Source organism: Grus americana, chromosome 22 (genome assembly GCF_028858705.1).
Source record: "Grus americana isolate bGruAme1 chromosome 22, bGruAme1.mat, whole genome shotgun sequence".
NCBI classification, from domain to species: domain Eukaryota; kingdom Metazoa; phylum Chordata; class Aves; order Gruiformes; family Gruidae; genus Grus; species Grus americana.
The window spans coordinates 1,180,175-1,198,662 of NC_072873.1; the positions used below are offsets into that span (position 1 = coordinate 1,180,175).

General features: G+C 71.0%; 1 protein-coding gene across 2 annotated transcripts; it reads right to left on the minus strand.

Annotated features, from left to right (window-relative positions):
* Positions 1–171: 171 nt before the first annotated feature.
* Positions 172–16,017, minus strand: ITGA3 (integrin subunit alpha 3). Of its 2 annotated transcripts, XR_008573928.1 has the most exons (26): positions 15,633–16,012; positions 8,950–9,071; positions 8,770–8,852; positions 8,053–8,302; positions 7,577–7,660; positions 7,123–7,330; positions 6,663–6,856; positions 6,266–6,354; positions 5,968–6,104; positions 5,706–5,792; positions 5,546–5,613; positions 5,144–5,280; positions 4,705–4,851; positions 4,510–4,607; positions 4,147–4,312; positions 3,987–4,055; positions 3,815–3,894; positions 3,469–3,546; positions 3,211–3,313; positions 2,968–3,138; positions 2,718–2,831; positions 2,472–2,585; positions 2,186–2,284; positions 1,965–2,090; positions 1,317–1,478; positions 954–1,094 (listed from the first exon to the last, which is right to left on the minus strand). XR_008573928.1 is itself a non-coding variant. In XM_054801817.1 (25 exons), exons 1-25 carry the CDS (start codon positions 15,806–15,808, stop codon positions 936–938), a joined length of 3,159 nt encoding a protein of 1,052 aa, XP_054657792.1. In that variant the 5' UTR covers positions 15,809–16,017; the 3' UTR covers positions 172–935. The 2 variants fall into 2 exon arrangements, 1 of the variants encoding a protein (XP_054657792.1); XM_054801817.1 differs by lacking the exon at positions 1,317–1,478 and having other exon boundaries at positions 172–1,094; positions 15,633–16,017.
* Positions 16,018–18,488: the final 2,471 nt, after the last annotated feature.

Below are 18,488 nucleotides of genomic sequence, written 5' to 3' on the forward strand. Positions count from 1 at the left end.
CCCCGGGCCGTACCCCCCCATCCCTGCCCCTCTCCGGGGCACCCCCCCCAAGCCCCCTGCCTGCCCCAGGCATCCCCCCCCCCCCAGCCCCCCTTTCTCCCCCCAGCCCCCCCTTTCCCCCCAGCCCAGCCCCCGTCTCGCCGTCCGCCCGGACACGGAGCAGACAAGAGGTTACAAATCCCGGAGCGAGGCTTTATTGGGCCCCAGGTGAGTGGGGGCCGGGGGGGGTGCAGGACCCCCCCCAACCCCCAGTACCGACTGCGCTCTGGAGCTCATCCCCAAAACGCTGACGAGAGACACGGAATAACTTAATGCCCGGGGCAGCGTCCGTGGGGCGGGACAGACCCCCGGGGGGCACGGGGACACAGCCCCATGCTCTGCACCCACCGCCCCCCCAAACCAAAGCTGTGTCCAGTGCAGAGTGGGGGGTGCGAGCATGCAGGATCAGGCCCCTGCGCTGCTTTGGGGAGGAGGAGGCAGGGGAGGAAGGCACAAGCTCCCACCATTCCACGGGGAGTCCCACACCCGGCACCGAAGGAAGGGGGATGCGGGGGGGGGGGGGGGGGGGGGCGCGAGCGAGCGTGTCCCGGCGTGCGAGGACGTGTCCTGGTGTGCAAGGAGCCGTGTGGGACACAGCAGCAGGAGTGTCTGCATGGGGGGAAGGCACTCGGTGAGACCAGCAGCGGTCCCGTCGGGGTATGGGGGGCACATCTGGGGCTCATCCCCATAAGCGTGCAAGGCACGAGCGTGCAAGAGCCGGGCTGCACGCCGGTGAGCCCGGGGAAGCAGACAGGAGCGTGCAGAAGCCAGCGCCGGGGTGCGGCCGCATCCGAGCGGGGAGGCGGATGGGGGGCAGGGGGAGATGCACTTGTGCAAAGTCAAACACCGGCCCTGCGCTCCCCTCGCACGGGGGCCGGGGGGGGGGGCGGGGGGGGTCAGTAGTACTTCTCAGGCTCCTGCCACTTGGTCACCCAGTGTTTCTTGTGCCGGCGGGGCAGGAGGCCGCCAGGCTGGTAGCGCTGCTCCTGCCGGATCCTCACCGCGTGGTACTTGGGCATGATCCGGTAGTAGCGGGTCCGCTGGAAGAAGTCGCACTGCGGGGGGGGGGAAGAAGGAGGGGAGGGGGTCAGCGTGGGGCCGGAGCGACACCGGGGAGCCAAGGGGAGAGAGCCCAGAGGGGGCAGCAGTCCTGGACCCCCGCGGAGCCCCTCGTGCCCTACGGGGACCCAGCTGAGAGAGGCAGTGAGGAAGAGGAGGCTGAAGAGGAGGCTGAAGAGGAGGAGGATGCCGCTGCAACCAGCCCCACGGGGCATTACCAAGCGGGTGGCGCGGGCGCCCGGGGGGGGAGCAGCGGGGCTGCCCCCCCACTAGTAGCTGTCCGTCAGCCGCTTGGTTTCCGAGGGCTGGATCCTCATCTCCGCCTTCTGCCCCTTGGCTTCGTACATGGCGCGCGTGTTGGCCCGCCGGAAGAAACCGCACTGCGAGGAAGGAGGGGACGGGTCAGGGGGGACAGGACAGGGGACGGGGGGCTCCTGGCCGCCCCCGCGGGGTGGGGGGCGAGCTGTCCCATTGCACCCTCACCCCAGGGGATGCCGCGGGGCAGGGGGGGGCCTGCAGACCCACGTAACCCCTCCTGGCCAGAGAGTGGGGTCCCCAGGGTGCCGGGGGGTCCCCAGGGAGTCGGGGAGACCCCCCCCCCCCCCAGTCCTCGCAGCGCAGGGGGAGGGGGGAGCCACGGGGTCCAGCCCTGCTCTGGGTGGGATTTTTGCAGCTCCCAAAATGTTTTGCACCGGGGAACGAGTCAGGACTCTGCTCCTCTTCCTCATCGGTGCCTTCCAGCCAGGGGAGCACCTTCCACCCACCGCAGCCGGGGAGGACGGCAGCCACTGGTGACATGAGCCCGTCGGGTCTCAGCGTGGCTCCTGCACTCCCTCCCCAGGAGGGGGATCCGGGCCCCCCCTCACCTTCCAGAGCAGGAGGATGATCAGCCCCAGCAGCAGCAGCCCGGCCGCCACCGCCACCAGCACCAGCCACAGCGCGATCTCGGCCGGCTGCTCCTCCGTCAGCTCCGAGTCCACGTCCACGGAGAACTGGAAGGGCCGAGAAGAGCCTCGTCGGGGAAAGAGCTCCCAGCGGCCCCAGTCCCTGCCAGCCTCTCCCAGTACGGGGCTCCGGCGTCACTCACCCGCACCGTGTGGTTCCTCATGTTGATGGTGGGGACGTGGGTGCGGAGGAAGAGCGTGGCCGTACCGTCCACCTTCACCCGGTCAAAATTGCTGTACTCCTGGGGGGGGCACGCATGATGGAAGTGGGGGGACACGGACGACGGAAGGGGTAGGGGGTGGGTGTTAGCACCACAGCTGAGACCGGGCAAACTCAGTGCCCTGTTTCTGCACCATCCCCAAGGGAGCAGCCCAGCCCTGACCCCCCCATCGCCCCCCCATCTCCAGGCCGTGCCGCCCCGCGCTGACCTCGATGAAGGTGCTGTTCCAGACCCGGGCGCGGATGCTGAAGGTGGTGGGGTGCTGGGTGTGCAGGAGGGGGCACTCGAACCAGATGCAGCGAGCGGTGCCCTTGGAGCAGCTCTGGGAGATAAGGGGGGGGTCAGGGGGGGACCCGGAGCCCCCAGCGCATGGTGTCGGGGAAGCGGCGTGCGCAGCGGTCCTGGCGGAAGGCACGTGCTGCCGGACCCCCCCAGCCCTGCAGCACCCACTCACCAGCACCACCTCCGACTTGGCTTTCTTGGCGGTGGCCAGGGTGACGGGGGGCTCCGCCGGCTCCGGGGCCTCCAGCTCCCGCCTCTGCCTGGATGGACCCTGGTCCTCCAGCAGCTGGGGGGGGCAGGAAAAGCCCCGTCAGAGCCCGGGCAGCTCTGCCCACCCGGGGCTGAGGGGGCTGACAGGACCCACGATGGGGGGGGGGGGCAGGGACACATCCCCGCAGAGCGGCAGGGACAAGGGCGCTCACGGTCAGGTTGAGGGGGTTAATGACCCCCCCGGGGGGCTGGCAGGTCTCGTTGCTGTTGACGAGGATCTCGGTGGGGTACAGGAGCCATTTGCCGTTGGGGATCTCGTAGGGCCACTCGAAGCCCAGCAGGATGGTGCCCAGGGTGCCCAGCGACTCGCCCTTGGTGGTCACCTGCGAAGCGGAGCAGGGGATGGAGCCCAGCGCTCCCACCCCCCCACGGGCACCGGCGGCCCCCCAGCTCACCTGGAAGTCAAAGGCGAGGGGGCTGCCCACGTCCTGCTCGCTGCGCATGGCCGACTCGCCCACCACCGTCCCGCTGAAGTACGACTGCGCGTGGAAGGTGGCCCTGGGGACAGAGCGGGGGTCAGGCACGGCGAGGGGCGCAGGGACCATCTCCGGGGCGTCCGTCCGCCCCATTCCTGGGACACGGGGGGGCCGTGCCCGCTCCCGACGCAGCCAAATTCGTGCGGGGTGGGCGGAGGGGCCGCGGCCGTGACTCACGTGGTCAGCGAGGACTGGATGCTGTAGTCCACCAGCAGCTTGGCCAGCACGGGCTGCAGGTCCTCCTGGGTGCTTTGCCTGCCACGGCACTGGGGTCAGCGTCTCCCAGCACCCAACAGCCCCCAGAGAGCATGGGGCAGCCCCCCCCCCCCCGGCAGGAGCCACGGGGTCCCCATCCTGCCCGTCCCACGAGCCCTGCCGGCATTCCAGTCCTTCCCGGACCAGCAACGCTACCGGATACGACCCCGCTCCACCACCACCCTTCCACCGCGGGATGGAGGGAGGAGCCGACATCGCTCCAGGGACACCCCCCCCCCCATTCCAACCCCCCTCCCAGGACACTCACGTGGACAGATCCAGCCACACCAGGACCTCCCGTGTGTCCAGCATGATCCCGATGGCCTCGAAGGTGATGATCAGCTCTGCCTGCAGCACAGAGCGACCGTGGAGCAGCTCGGCCGGACCCCCGCCCGCCTGCCGAGCCCCCAAAAAGGGCTGGGGGGGGGGGAAGCACTCACCCTCTGGTTCCTCTTAAAAGGGTTGCCCAGCTCGCACAGCACCGTCTCCGCAAAGGTACAGGCTCCGCTCTGGGGAGGGGAAGAGGATGAGGAAGGCTCTGGCAGCGCCCACCTCGGTCCTTGCACCTTCCCGGGCCGGGAAGGGGACGCCATCGCCTACCGGGCGGACGGAGGAGGGCAGCAGGCTGGCGGGCACCGTGATGTTGAGCAGCGCCTCGTGGGCATCCTCGCCGTTGGAGGGGGCGGTGGGCACGTTGGTGATGTTGATGCTCAGGTAGAGCTTCCGCACGTCCCGGCTGTACTGCAGCACCTGGGTACCGTTCAGCCTGCGCAGAGACCGTCCCGCTCAGCACACGGGTGGCCCACCCCAGCAGGATGGAGACACCCCCCCGCCCCCCCCCCCCACCTCCCCACCACCACCACCCTGGGACAGCCCGGGGGGGCTGAGGGGTGACCCGTGGCCGAGGGGGGTGACACAACGGGTGGGAGAGGTGGATGGGGACCCGGGGGGACCCGCTGTCACCTGGGCAGGGGCTGGTTCTGGTCGGTGACGAAGCTGCTCTGGAGCTGGAGGTTGCTGTAGCACTTGTTGTCGAAGCCGCACTCCTTCTGGAACTCGACCTGGCGGGACAGGGACGTCCCCGTGAGCCTTCTGCCACCCCCGGGCCAGGCTCAGCGCGGCGCTTGCAGCCCAACATCTCCATCGGCCTCCCGGCACCTTGGTCTCGTTCTCGTGGGACTGGTCCTGGTTGAGGATGGGGAAGGCGTCGAGGGAGTGGGGACCCAGCTGGACGGCCCTGGGCTTCTCCACCAGCGAGTAGTTCATGGAGAGCACGATGGGGTGCAGCTTGTCTCGGATGTTGTCCTGTGGGGTGGCAGAAATCACAGCAGAGCCCCGACTCCCTCCCCGGCTCCCCTTCAGCTCCAGCCGCAGCCCCCGGCCACGTCCGGGCTACCAGCCCCTGCCCACGAGACCCGGCAGACTCATCACAGGAGGGACGGAGGGACGGATTGCCGCCTCTTTTCCCAGCCCTGCTGTTCCCAAGAGCCTCCGCACCCCACCATCCCGCTCCCCGCCTCCAGTGCCACGCGTAGAGCAACCTGCCACCACACACGCACACGTGCACACACGCACACGTGCACTCGCGCACGCTCACCAGCAGCAGGAGCTCCTTGGATTCGCAGCGGGTCTCGGGCATGGGGAAGATGCCGCGGTAGACGGCAGAGTGGGTCCCCAAAAACCTGACCCTGGGGGGGTGCCGGTCCTTGTCAGCCTCCAGGGTGTACTCCAGGGCTGCGGGGGAGCGGAGTGCCACGAGCGTTGCACACGCGCCTACCTCCAACACAACCCCTGTGCGCACGCATATCCCCCGTGCACACACGTGTGCATCCCCGCGCGCCGGCGCATGCTTGCCCTTCCCTAACCGTGTGCTCAGACACACCCCTGCGCACGCAGACGCGCGCGTCCCCGTGCGTGCACACACCCATGCACAAGTGCTGGCGGACGCCATCCCCCAAGACGTGCGCACGCACCCACGCCTGCACCCCCGGGCACTCACTGATCTTCTCCTTGTACTTGGGGTCTCCAGCGCTCTGGTTGTAGGAGAAGCAGACGGTCACCGTGACACTGGGGGGGGGAACAGCGGCCGTGAGCGGAGCTGGTGGCACCGCAGTGCCGCGAGCGGGACCGGCTGCACCGGAGCGGGGGGACGCGCTCACCAGGAGTCAGGCGTGCACCGGGCAGGGTCCACCTTGCTGGGGGTCACCGTGAAGGTCTTGTTCAAGATGTTGATCACGGGCCGAGCTCTGGGCAGAGACGGGGGTCGGCTGAGCCCCCCCAGCCGCGGCACAGCCCCCCCCCCCCCCTTGCCTGGTGCCAGCTCCGTGCCCAGCTCCCTGCCCCGGGGCGCTGGCAAGGGCAGGATCCGGCCCTGGGAGGCAGCAGGGAGCACAGAGGGCCGCAGGGTGCCCCCCCCCTTACCTGAGCAGGACGACCCTCTCCGCCAAGCTGCCCACCAGGAGGTCGGGGTAGGAGTTACCGTCCACGTCCAGCCCCCCGCTCAGCGAGTACCCGAAGGTCCGCATGCTGGCCGGGCCCAGATCCGCCCCGCTGATCACCTGGGGGGCACGGTGCGTTGGGGGGGGGGGGTGTCACCCATCGCTCATCAGCCCCCGGGAGCGGGGGATCCGCCCGCTGTATCCCACCCCGGAGCACGGGATGCTCGGAGGGGACGCGGAGCCCCGCTGCCTCGGTGAGGGGCTCCCCGTGGGGCCGTTACCTGCCGGGGTTTGGCCAGCAGCCCCTCTGCGCTGCTGTGGTAGATGTAGACCTTCCCGGGCCCCTCGAAAGGAGCCCCCACGGCGATATCTGTGGGGAGAAGAGCAGGGTCAGCCCCACGGGGACGGGCTGGGGGCCGCCCCACAGTGCCTTCGCACCTCCCCTGCCCCTCTTCGACCCCCCCCACGCCCAACCCTCACCCAGCCCCTCCCCTCCTTGAACGCACCCCCCACCACGCCACCCCCCATCTCCTTCACTTCACCCCAAACCTCTCCAGAGACCCGCCACGCTCCCCCCCCGAGCGGCATCCCCTCTTACTTGAAGACCCCCCCACCCCGAGGCAGCCCTGCTGCACCCCTCCACCACGGCTCCCCCCACGAGGGTCCCCAGCCCCTCACCCTGGAAGCCGTCCTGGTTGACGTCCCCGATGCTGGCCACGGCGAAGCCGAAGGCGGAGTAGCTGGGGCCGGTGAGGACCAGGCTGGCCTGGGGCTGGAAGTCCCCCACCTCGTTCATGTAGACGTAGACTGCGCCCCCCACCTCCTGCTTCCGCTCGAAGTAGTAGGGGGCCCCCACCACCAGGTCCTGCCACCTGCGGGGCAGTCAGAGCTGGGGGCTACGACGTAACCCACCCCCCATCCCGACACACCAGAACTGGGGGGGACCCAAACCCTAATCCCCCCCAAGTCCATAAAAAGTTGAGCCCCCCCCCCTCAAAAAAATCAGCGAGACCCCCACCCCTGGAGCCGTGCCCCCCCCCCATGCTATGACCCACAGAGACTCCACTGAGCTGCAGGATGCCCCAGGTCAGACCCCCCCACCCCCGGGAGCTGGGGGGTCCCGGCCCCCCGCCCTCACCCGTCGTTGTTGAGGTCTGCCAGGGCCACGGCGCTGCCGAAGTAGGAGCCGACCTGGGGGCCGGGGAGGAGGCGGCTGCTCTGCAGCGTCTGCTGGGAGCTGCGGCTCAGCAGGTACACGGCGCCCACGTGCTTGTACCGGGGAGCGCCCGTCACCACCGTCACCGCGTCCTGCTGCAGCACCGCGCTGCCCACCTCCACCGTGTACCCTGCCGCCAGACCCCCCCAGTGAGATGGGGGCCAGCACAGGAACCCCCCCGAGTCCCCCCAGGAGCCCCCCACAGCCCCCTGGCCAGCACGGCGTCACCCCTGCTCACACCATCCCTGGGGGGGGGGGGCTCCAAGCCCCCCTAAACCTCACGCCGGTTTAACATCCGCCCCCAAGGTCCCCCCTAAATCCACCCCCCCCCCCCCGAGGAGCCCGGGGACGCCCCCCCCGCCCTGCTGCCCCCCACCTATGTAGGTATTGCCGTTCTTCCTGTTGGGGTAGGAGAAGTCGTAGAGGTCCCACGTCTCCCGCTGCAGCATGTAGTCGGTGCCTGCGACGGAGGGGGGGTTAACCCCGCAGTGGGGGGCAGCCCCCGGCTCGGCACCCGCTCCCCTTGCACACCCAGAGCGCGTGTGAGCACACACACGGCTGTATGCATGTGCACGCGCACGGACACACTCACCCACGTGCAGAGGGTTTGCACGGGTGTGTAGGTAAGCACCTGCCAAGGCGCACACGCACGATGCGTGTAGCGCACGCTCGGGCACAGCCTCATGCAGAAGCGTGCAAACACGCGCACGCACGCTCCAGCACACGTGTGCGCTCACCATACCACGTGGGCACATCACTGCACACAAGCGTGCACACGCACACGTGCGTTCCAACGTGCCCGCACACACAGATGCTCGCGCACGACAAGGGGGTGCCCCGCGGCACGCTCACCTTGCCAGTTGTAGGCACCGGGCGCCCCGAAATAGATGATGTTGGCGGTGAAGCCGGCGCTGGTGCCCATCTGGCACATGCCGGTCTCGTCGGTGTCGGTGTTGGAGTTGCACATCTCGTTGTGGTAGGTCTGCCACTCGTCGCTGATGTTGAGGCGCAGGTCGTTACCCCGCACGTAGCACTTGCCCACCATGCGCCGCTGGTCCTCGCTGCCTGACCACAGCACCTTGGTGTAACGGTGAGCGCAGGCCTGCCGGCACGGCCCCGGACGTGAGCCCCTGCTGCGGCACCCCCACAAACCGGGGGGGTACGGCCACCCCCTGCCCTGGTGCGGGCGTCAGGCCGTATATACGCACGCTGCCCCGGCACTAAGGCAGCCCGTACATCGCAGCCCCCCCGCCCGCCACGGTCCAGAGTGCGCGGTGCTGTCCGGCCACCCGAGCACCGAGATGCTCCCCAGAGCATCGGCCCACCCGCACGGGCGCACCCTGCGCCGGGGGGTCCGGGCACCCCGGCACCCCACAGCTCCCTGCCCCAGGGGATTGGGGGGGGGGGGGTGACGGGGGAGCCCCCGCAGCGCCTCTGCTCGGTGCCACCGTGCTGGGGACACGCGCAAGGCGCACGTGCAAGGACCGCCTGCTCTCTGGTGCAGTTGTGCGAGGCGGCAGCTCAGCACCGGCACACGCGTGTGAAATATCGGGGTGTGAGCGCACTCACCAGCACCCTCCCGGCCGGCTGCCGCTGGCTGGCCACCGTCACCCCCAGCCACATGCCATCGATGATGGCCTTGTCCGGCTCACCTGGGCGAGGAAGAGAGAGCGTGAGAGCGGGGACCCCCCCGCCCCCCGTGTGCTGGAGGGGGTGTGTGTTTCGGGGTGCCCCGGGGTGCTCACGTACTCTTCAACTCGATGTCGAGCCGCTGGCAGTCGCTGGTGGAGGCGGTGAGGGGGCAGGCGTAGACGGCGCCCGTCCGCGTGCCGTTCGCTGGCTCCGCATCCTGGGGGGCCCCGACCAGCAGCCTGGGGGGCAGAGGGGGGGGCGGGTGGGTGAGACGAGGGGGGCAGTGGGTCCACCTGCCCCAATGCCCCCCCGGTCTTATTTTGGGGGTGCAAAGCCAGGCAGGCGGCCCTGGGGAGAGGGTGGGGGTGCGACGGCGGCCAGGAGACGCTCGGAGGGGACGGGAGCCGCTTCCCCAGAGCACGTCACGCCTTGACACCCCCAAACAAAGGGGGGCAGGGCACCCCCAGCCCCATCTCCGGAGCAGGAAGGGGGTTCCCCTGGGACGGGCACGCACGGGGCCGGCAGCGACCAGCCTCTCCCCACAGCACGCGGGGGCACGAGCACGCTGAAAGGCGTCACGGGACAGCGGAGGGACAGCCCCCCCCCACGGGTGGGGGACACGCTCCCCGCCCCCTCCTCGCAGGGCCCGATCCCAGCCCAGGCTCACGGCTGAGCCCCCCCATCCCGGCACGCAGCGGGGGGGGGGGGGGGGGGTGTCAGCCCGACACCGGCAGCGAAGCGGGGAGCCGCTCGGCACAACCCGGCTGCCGCCAGCGCCGGGGCCCCCGTGCCTGTGTAAACAGCCGCAGCCCTTCCCGGCCAACCTTTGAGCCGGCGGCGAGGCCGGGGCCCCCGCGGCACAGCTGTGGCGTGTCCGGCAGACAGGCTCACCGCCTCCCGCTGCCGTGCCAGGGAACGCCGCGAGAACCGGGTGTCCCGGCGAGGGGGGAGACCCCCCCCCCCAGGAGCGGGGAGGGTGAGCTGGGAACCAGCTCCGGGAGGGGCACACGTGCACCCCTCTTCCCGGGAGGTGTCTGGGCTTGCTTCCCCTCCTCCGGGCAGCACCGGGGGTCCCGGGGGGGCAGCACCCATCCGGGGGGTGACTCAGGGGCAGAGATGTCCCGGCTGAGTCACAGCGGTACCACGCGCGGGGAAGGACGTCGGCATCGCTGGAGGGATGCCCGGGCTGGAAACGCCACACCCGCCGCCCCGCTCACCCCCCGGGGGCCCTAAGGCGATGCTCAAGGGACCCCAGCACCCACCTGAACCCCCCCATCCCAAGGGAAGAGGCTGGGGACCCCAGGCCGCAGCAGGGCACAGGATGCGCAGCCCTGCCACGGGGCTGGGGGACGGCAGGAGGGCCCGGCGTGCCCGGGGGGCTCCGGAAAGGCCAACCTTTCCGCTGGGAAGTCCTTCGGCATCCCGAGGACAATGGCGTGGAGGAGGCACGGCCGCGCGTGCCAGCAGAGGAAACACGTCCCTCCTCGCAGGCAGGACGGGGACAGGCTGCCGGGGGGGATGAGACACCCAGGTAACTGCCGCAACCCCCCGACCTTATCCCAGGGCACTGGGGTAACGAGTTGGCTGGTCCTCAGCGCGGCCAGCTCTGCCACCAGCGAGGACAGCGGCAAGCCCGGCTCACGGTGCCTGTCCTGGCGCTGCTGTCGGGAAGGGAACCGCGGGCAGGCTGGGCTGAGCAACGCCAGGCTGGGAGCGCGGGCGCGTCGGGGCAGCGCCGGGGCGGCTGACTCAAAGCCCCGGCACAGGAGGAATGTGGGGCCCCAGGCAGCCCCCGCCCCGGCACGCCGGGGCCCCCCGCGCCCGCCCAGCCGGTGACGGGCACTGCTGGCGGCATCGCTCGGGCTGAGTCAGCCAGACGCTGCAGGTGGGGGGGGATGGCACCACTCAGCCGCAGCAGAGCCCCCCAAGGGGTGCAGCGGGGGGGTCCACCCTCCCTGGAAATGCTGGGCTGGGGGTGCCAGCGGCATCTGCATCCCCCCGGGAAGGCGGGATGCACCGGGTGCGAAGGCAAGGGCATGGAGGGGGCCCCTAATTCCTTCCCCCCCCCCCATACACCTGAGGGACGCGGGGGGAACAAGGGGCACCACTGTCCCCCCTTATCTGGGGAGGAGGTGACTCAGGGCGGCTGCGCTGTGACTCAAGGCTGGGGGGAGAAGTTGGGGGGGGGGGCGCGTCTTGCCCCCCCAGCGGGACCCACAGCCCTCGGGTGCTGCCCCACGGCCAGCGTGGCTCCCGAGGGCAGGGACACACGTACAGCCCCTTGCCGGGGGCTGCCCCCCGCCTCCCCGGGTGGTCCTGGCTCGGCCGGACCCCGGCTCCAAGCAAAGCCGTTCCCAACCACCATCGCTCCTCACGGCCGTGCCCCGCAGGTCCCGGGGGTGGGAGCAGACCCGGGCCAAGCAGCTCCGGCATCTCGCTGCCTCCAGCCAAAACCTCCCGGCACGGCAGCGGCAGCCCACCCGCAGGCTCTGCTCCTGGGGGCGGGGGGCATGGGATGCTGGGGGCTTCCACCAGAGCGGGGGGGGGGGGGACGTGCCCAGCCATCCTCCACCCCTGTGTGCCCCAGGGTGCCCCGCGGAGCCCAGCTACCTCGAGGAAAACCAGGAGCCGGGATGCTGGGGGTCCCATCGTGGGGAGGCCAGGACCGGTTTGTGGCACTGGTCCCACCCGGGGGTGGCTCAGCCCAGGACAGCAGAGCAAAGGCAGGGACGGTCCAACAGCAGCACGAACAGGAGGCAGGAATGCGAGAGGCCGCAGCCCGTCCTAATCCGCCCTGGTAAACTGGGGGGGCGAGGGGGGAGGCAGCGCGTGGGGGTGGCAGCAGCGTGGGGGCGGCAGCAGCGTGGGGGCTCCCCGCCAGCATCGGGAGAGGCGGCTGTGGGACGGACTCAGCACCAGGGCACTGACCGGCCCCGAAACGCAGCCGCCCCGGAGTGGGAGAGGTCTGGCAAGGATGGTGAAGGGGGCTCCAACCCAAAGGGCTGTGCCACAGGGGGTCCGCACACCCCCCAAATGGCACCACACCCCCCCCAGCCCCAAACACCCCCCGCCAGGGCGGGGAGCGGCTGGGCAGCGAGCACAGCACCCCATCCATCGCCCGACACGCTCCAGGGGTGACGAGCGGGCATGCGGGTGGGGGTCCACACAGCACCCCATCCCACCCATCCCCGGTCACAGGCAGCACCCAGACCCAGGGCTGTGGGGACCCTCCCCAGGGTTTCGCACCCCAAACCTTGCCCCGCACCGGCGCTGGGACAAGCTCTGCGTTTGCGAGCTCAGCCCCACAACCGGGCTGCAGGGTACAGCCCCCAACACCCCCCCGGAGGTGGGCAGCTGAGGGTGATCCCAGCACAGCGCACCCCTGCTCCAGACGAGCCCCAAACCAGCCACCCCCACCCCGACTCCCCCCCCCAGTGCTGCTACATCTGCAACGGGGGGGGGCCCTGCAACCATCGACCCCCCCGGGAGCCCTGAGCCGGCAAATCTGCTGATACCCAGGCCGGAAAGGAGGCGGAGAGGGGGAGAGATGGCTGCTGGAAGCTGCGAGGGATGGACGGATGGAGGGATGGATTGATGACCCCCCGGGCGCCGGCCCCGCTGCGGCGCATCCATCCCCCCCGCCTGGCAAGGAGCTGCGGCCAGCAGGACCCCGGCAGCTCTCGCCGGCCCCCGGCCAAGGCGGGGGGAGCGCGGCCAGGCCAGCTCTGGCAATCGGCAGAAAACCAGGCAAGGGGGAGGGAAAGCTGGGAATTCGGCCGGCCGCGCTGCCGGCCGCGCTCTCCTCCTCCCCACCGACCAGCCGGGACCAGAAAGACCCCCCCGAGCATCGGGCAGAGCCCCCCCAAGGCACACAGGAGGGGAACTGAGGCACCCGGAATGTCATCGATGTGGGTGTCGCCTCCCCCCAGGCTCCCTGGCACAGAAGCACCGTGCCTCAGTTTCCCCGTGGCGTTCAGGGACCCCCAAACCCACGTGGGTCTGGTTTCCCTGGCACCGCCGGGTCCTGCCAGCGTGGCCACCAGCCGAACCACCCCCCCGTCCTGGGAGCAGCCGGAGCCGGCACGGGCAGCCAAAGGAGTTTCTTAATCCCAGGAAGGCAGATAACGCTTCCACCTCGCCTTCACCTGGCCCGGGGAAGAGCGAGCAAACAAACCTTTGCATGGGCACAGCTCCGAGACATGAAAAACACCGCAGGAGCCGCGGGCGGGGCGGGGGGGGGGGGAACTCCGTCTCGACGCCGGCCGAGCTGAGCCGAGCCGTGCCGTGCCAGCCTGGGCGCCCAGCCGGGAAGTGGCTCTGCCCACCCCGCCGGGAGGTCGGGAACGCCAGCCGTGCTCCGGAGCATCGCTCTGGCCTCACCGCCACCCCCGCGCCACACGCACAGAGCTAGGTCAGGGTGAGGCCGGGCATCGAGTCCCCAAAAAAAGCAGGGGGCACCCCCCACGTGGGGATGATGGCAGCAGGAAGCGTCCCTTTCCTGTCCCCACCCCAGCTGCGGTGCAACTGCACCTGCGAGGGCCCGGCGAGCAAAGGGCAGGGGGAGCCTCCGTCCACTGCCGGGCGAGGGAGGGGAGCGAGTTCGCCCCCATGGTGCTGCAGCCCGGCTCAGCACCCCCCGCCCCGGCTGGTGGCTCGGCCATGGGGAGGGAGCGCAGGGCCGGGATGGGGGGAGCTGGGGGGCACACCTGCACCGCTCCCACCCCACGGCATCTGCCCGGCACGGCTCTGACAGCCCAGCTGGGGGACCACGGACACCCCCACGGATGGGACAAGCCCTGTGGCTCTTCCAGCCCTCTGCCACGCTCCTGCCTGCACTCCCCCCCCTCCCCGGGCAGCAGCGAGGGGCAGGCAGCTCCCCAGCTTGCGGGACGGTGGCTGGCTGTCAGGATGCCAACGCTGATATTTACCCCCACCCCGCTGCTTCCACGAGACGCAGGTGCCTCCCCAGACCTGCCCGCAGCGAGCGAGCCCGGCCCTGGTTAGGCAGGAGCTGCCTGCACTCGCCCCGGCCCCCTCCTGCCCACGCCGTGCAGGCAGAGCTGCCTGCGCAGCCCATCCGGGTCTGCTGCCCGCACGCAAGGCCCCCTGGGGAAGCAGGGACACGCTTGGTGTCCCGTGGCCCCCCCGCGCTCACAAGGGTCCCCCCGTGCCCCCCCCCCAACAGGGACAGGCAGCGGAGGGCTCCCAGGGGAAGGGGGTGCAAATCCCCCGGGGGTTCGGTGCTCCAAAGCCTTTCCCGCGCGGAGCCTCGGCGCCTCGCCGGCATCACGCTCAGACACGCACAGGCCACGTGGCCCACACTGGGGGATCGCAAGCTCCCGCTGGGGCCAGAGCCCCCCAAACGCCCCCGAAACAAAGCGACGGTCACCCCCAGCGTCCCAGGAAGACGGAGGAGCCGGTCTGCCCCAGCGCCAGCCAGGACCCTGACCACGACGCCCCCCCGCCAGCTGCTCCGATGCCACCGGAGCCAGGGGAACCCGGCCGTGGATGGGAGCCAGCGCGTCCCCACGGGGAGGAGGGGTCCCCGGGGTGCTGGGCTGGCTCCTGCACCCCCACAGCTACCCCGCTGGGAACAGCTTTACTCCCTCCTGGACGGGAGCAACAACAAGCCGTCCCACGGCAGGGTGAGCGGCCGAAATGCATCTCTGGAATGCGGAGCAGCAGATGCCTCCGTCCGGCAGCTGCCGCCGGTCCCTCCGCCACGGGTACAGGCGGAAAAGAGGGAGCCCTCCGGGTCTCCGAAGGGTGATCCCCCCCCTCCCCGCAGCCGGGAGTTCCACGGGAGGGTGAGCCAGCAAAAACCTGTGCCCTCAAGCGAGAAAAACCCAACCCAACCTCTGCGCCGGCGCCTGCACCCCAGCACGCACGTGCAACTCGCACCTTCAGCCAGAAGGGATGGAGGGGATGCTGCTCGGGGGGGGGGGGTCCGGCTGAGCTGGGGGGACAGCAGGGGACGTGGTGAGTGACAGTGGCGGGATTGCACGGGGGATGCACCGGCTGAAAAGGGCTTTTGTTGGGGGTTTGCTCAGCAGCAGGAATTACAGTTCAACAGGTTCCCCGGGGCTCCCCCCGCAGAACCAGGGCCGCTGGGTGGGGACGGGGCCAGCGGCCGCCCAGAGCGGGTGGGGGGACGCGAGGGGCTTCGCAACCGCCCCGGTGAGGGTCAGCGCAGACGGTGCCGAGCAGGGACCCCACGGGTGGGGACGGCTCCCACCTCCCGGGGCGGTTTGCCCAGCTCCGTGCCCACCGGTGCTGCCACAGCGGGTCCCTGCTGTGCTGCCAGGCCTGTCCCGTGTCACCGGGGTCCTGCACGGGGACCCCACAGCGGGCGCTCAGCACCCAGGGAATAAGGGTGGGGGGAAACCCCAGGGTCAGGATGGGAACCCTCTCCAACAAGGGGGTGCAGAGCAAAGCCCCGAGCAGGGAACAAACACCCAAGGAGCTATTTGGGAGCGTACACCCCCCCTTACCCGGAGCTCAGGGCTCTGGGGCCGCTTCCTCCCCCCCACTGCCACCCCAGCACCTAAACCCCCGGGACACCCCTCTCCCCGCACCCAAAGCCCTGCCAGCTCCCCCTCCCCTGCCCCCACGGAGCCCCGGGCCCTTCGCCCTGCCCCGGGGACCCTCACCCCACGCACCTCCCCCACGGGGACCCCTCCCGCGCTTCCCCCCCGCGCCTCGAGCCCCAGGACTCCGCTCCCACCCCAGGGCCCCCCCCGCCCGTACTCCCACCCGAGACCCCGGGACACGCTCCCCCCCCCCCCCGCCGCTGCACTCACAGGCACCGCTCCCGCCGCTCGGTCTGGCGGTGCAGCGCTACCGAGAAGCCGAAGAAGCCGCCGGGGATCGCGCCCTCCTTGAGCACCGGGAAGGAGCGGTCCAGGTTGAAGGAGGCGGCGGCACCGAGTAACGCGCCCAGCAGCGGCAGCACCAGCACCCGGCGGGGCCCCGCCATGTCCCGCACCGGCACCCGGAGCCGCGGCCGAACCGCGAAGCCGCTGAACCGCGCCCCACCGGGGCCGGTGCGCTGCGGGGGCGGGGCCGGGCGGGGGGCGCGCCCTTCCGGGCACAGCCCTTAAAGGCGCCGCACACCCCCCCCGCCCCCCGGGCACCTGCGGGGAGGGAGGGGGCCGCCTCGCGCGTGCGCACGGAGGGGGGCGTGGACATACCTGCGCGTGCACAGCGGGCGGCGGGAGCACGCGCGTTAGCACACGCCACGCCCACGCCGGGGCACCGCGCCCTTCCCACCCCCACAGCTTCCCCCCCCCCCGCCCACGCGCGGAGGTGCCCGTGCGCGCGGGGTTCGCCCCACACACCCCCTTCCTCCCCCCCCACGCGCAACCGCGGCCGCACGCGCGGGACGGCTCCTCCCCACCGGCCCCCCCTTCGCCCACCCTGACCCTGACCCGGCCCTGGGCTGCGGGGATGGGGGGGCAGCGCCCACCCCCCCCAAAAAATCCCAGACTCCCCGATGGGATGGGACCCCCCCAGGATGGGACCCCCCCCGATGGGACGGAATCCCCCCGGGATGGGACCCCCGAGGATCAGACCCCCCGATGGGATGGGACCCCCCCCCAGGATGGGACCCCTAAGTTGGGACCCCCCCCAGGGATGGGACCCTTAAGTTGGGACCCCCCGATGGGAATCGGAATCCCCCCGGGATGGGACCCCCGAGGATCAGACCCCCCGGGATGGGACCCCCGGGATGGGACCCCCGCTCCTGAGCTCAGCCCCCCGCCGGGAGGTCGGAGCTGCCGGGGCGGGGCGGAGGCAGAGAAAATCCCCGGCCGCCCACGGCGTCTGCCCGCCCGGGAACGCCGGGAATGCGCCGGCTCCTGCCCGGTACCGGCTGCGGGACGCTCCCGGCGGGAGGCACCGGGGGATGGCGGCAAGGGCCGGGGGGTCCCCGGGGGCTGGGTGCAGGGGGAGGCGGACGGACAGACCCCCCACGCTGATGGCCCGGCGGGGGCAGAAGGTCAAGGCTGGACCCCGGGAGCGGGACCGGGGCCACGGGGCCGCGGCCGGTGCCTCACGGCGGGGACGGGGACACGGTGCTGTCCCCGGGGGAAGGCGGCTGCAGCCGCAGCATCACCACTTCCCTCCCCGGGGGGGGCGGCGGCGGTGGCTGCCATGGTCCCTAACCCCGCAAAGGTCACCCGGAGCCATCGCACCGCTCCCACCCGTGCCAGGAAACCCGGGGGGGGGGGGGGCTGCAGGATGTCCTGTGCCCCACGCCCCGATGTCCCCACGCCCCAGCACGGCTCCTGCGCCGGACGATGTCACTGGAAAGAGTGACGGCAGAGGGGACAGTCCCAAGGGCAGCCCTGACCGCGACCGGCACAGCGCTCTGGCGTGGGGCCTGTCCCCCATCCCCTGCCCCCCATCCCCTGCCCCCCCCCATCCCGAGGTCCCCCCAGGGTGGGTTGTCCCCGATCCCAGCTCGGAGCACCCCAAACACCCACCGTCTCCCCGGTCACCTCTCTGACAGGTGACACAGCCCTCGGCATGGGGACAAAGAGCCCCGGCCAGGCCCCCTCCCAGCCTGGGGACATTTTGGGGTGCAATGGGTCTGTCTCTCCACCCACCGGATTGTCAAGCCCCACGGCCTTGGCTGCCACCCAGGAGGGTGCTAGCACCCAGGGAGGGGGGGGGGCAGCACCCCAGGAAGGGTGTTTCCACCCAAGAAAGTGTCTGCACGCAAAGGAAGGATGTTTGCACACAAAGGTGTTTTCACCAAAAAAAAAAAAAAAAAAAAGCGTGTTTGCCCCCAAAGGAGGGTGTTTGCCCTGTGAGGGGTGTCAGCACCCCAGGAGGGGGTGTCTGCACCCAAGGAGGGGGTGTCTGCACCCAAGGAGCGTGTTGCCACCCAACGGGGCGGTATCTGCACCCAAGGGGGGTGCTGGGGCATTAGCCCCCAGGGAAGGGTATTGTCTGCCCGGGGACGGGGGGGGTATTAGCGCCGAAAGAGGGGGGGGGGTGTTCGCACCCAAGGGGGGGTATGAGCACCCAAGGTGTGGGGAGCCAGCACCCAAAGGGGGTGTCATTACCCCGAAAGGCCACGAGATGGCGCCGCCCACCCAAGGATGCTGCGGGGACACCCCCCCCCCCCCCCCCCCCCCCCACCCGCGCACCCCCCGCCCCGCAGCTGTGGCAGAGCTGGGGACACGAGGGGACTCCCGTGGGCACTGCCGGGCTGGGGCGGGCCGCTTCCAACCGGGGCATCTGGGGGTGACCCCCCCCCAGCCTGACTGGGGACACGGGAGGGGACCCCTCCCAACCTTGGGGGGGGGGCAGAGGGGCTGGGGGGGGTGCTTGCTTGTCCCTGTGGCCAGCCCTACCAGCCCCCCCGGGTGTCCCAGTACAGCCCCTTCTGCCCCCCCCACACTGTCCCAGTTCACCCCAGCTGGCCCCCCCCTCCCCATGAGCTCCCAGATTTGGGGCTTCAGCAGGAGCCAGCCTGGCTGAGAAGCCTCGGGCAGCCAGAGGCACCAGTGCCTCCCAGTCCCAAACTGGTTCAGGACTGCACAGACCTGCTCCCCGTTTGCGCCCGCTCCCCAGCCGCGTTCCCCGGCCTGCAGCTCTCGAACCGGCTTTTCCTGCTGGAGAAACCCTCTCCCTGAGGAACCAGCCCCGGT

Excerpts from the sequence above, each read along its gene's own strand:
- ITGA3 (XM_054801817.1), bottom strand. The coding sequence starts at position 15,808 with ATGGCGGGGCCCCGCCGGGTGCTGGTGCTGCCGCTGCTGGGCGCGTTA. Across the intron at positions 4,313-4,509 it reads CAGAACCAGCCCCTGCCCAG|GCTGAACGGTACCCAGGTGC; the intron begins GTGACAGCGGGT and ends GTCTCTGCGCAG. Across the intron at positions 2,091-2,185 it reads TGAGGAACCACACGGTGCGG|TTCTCCGTGGACGTGGACTC; the intron begins GTGAGTGACGCC and ends CGGCCCTTCCAG.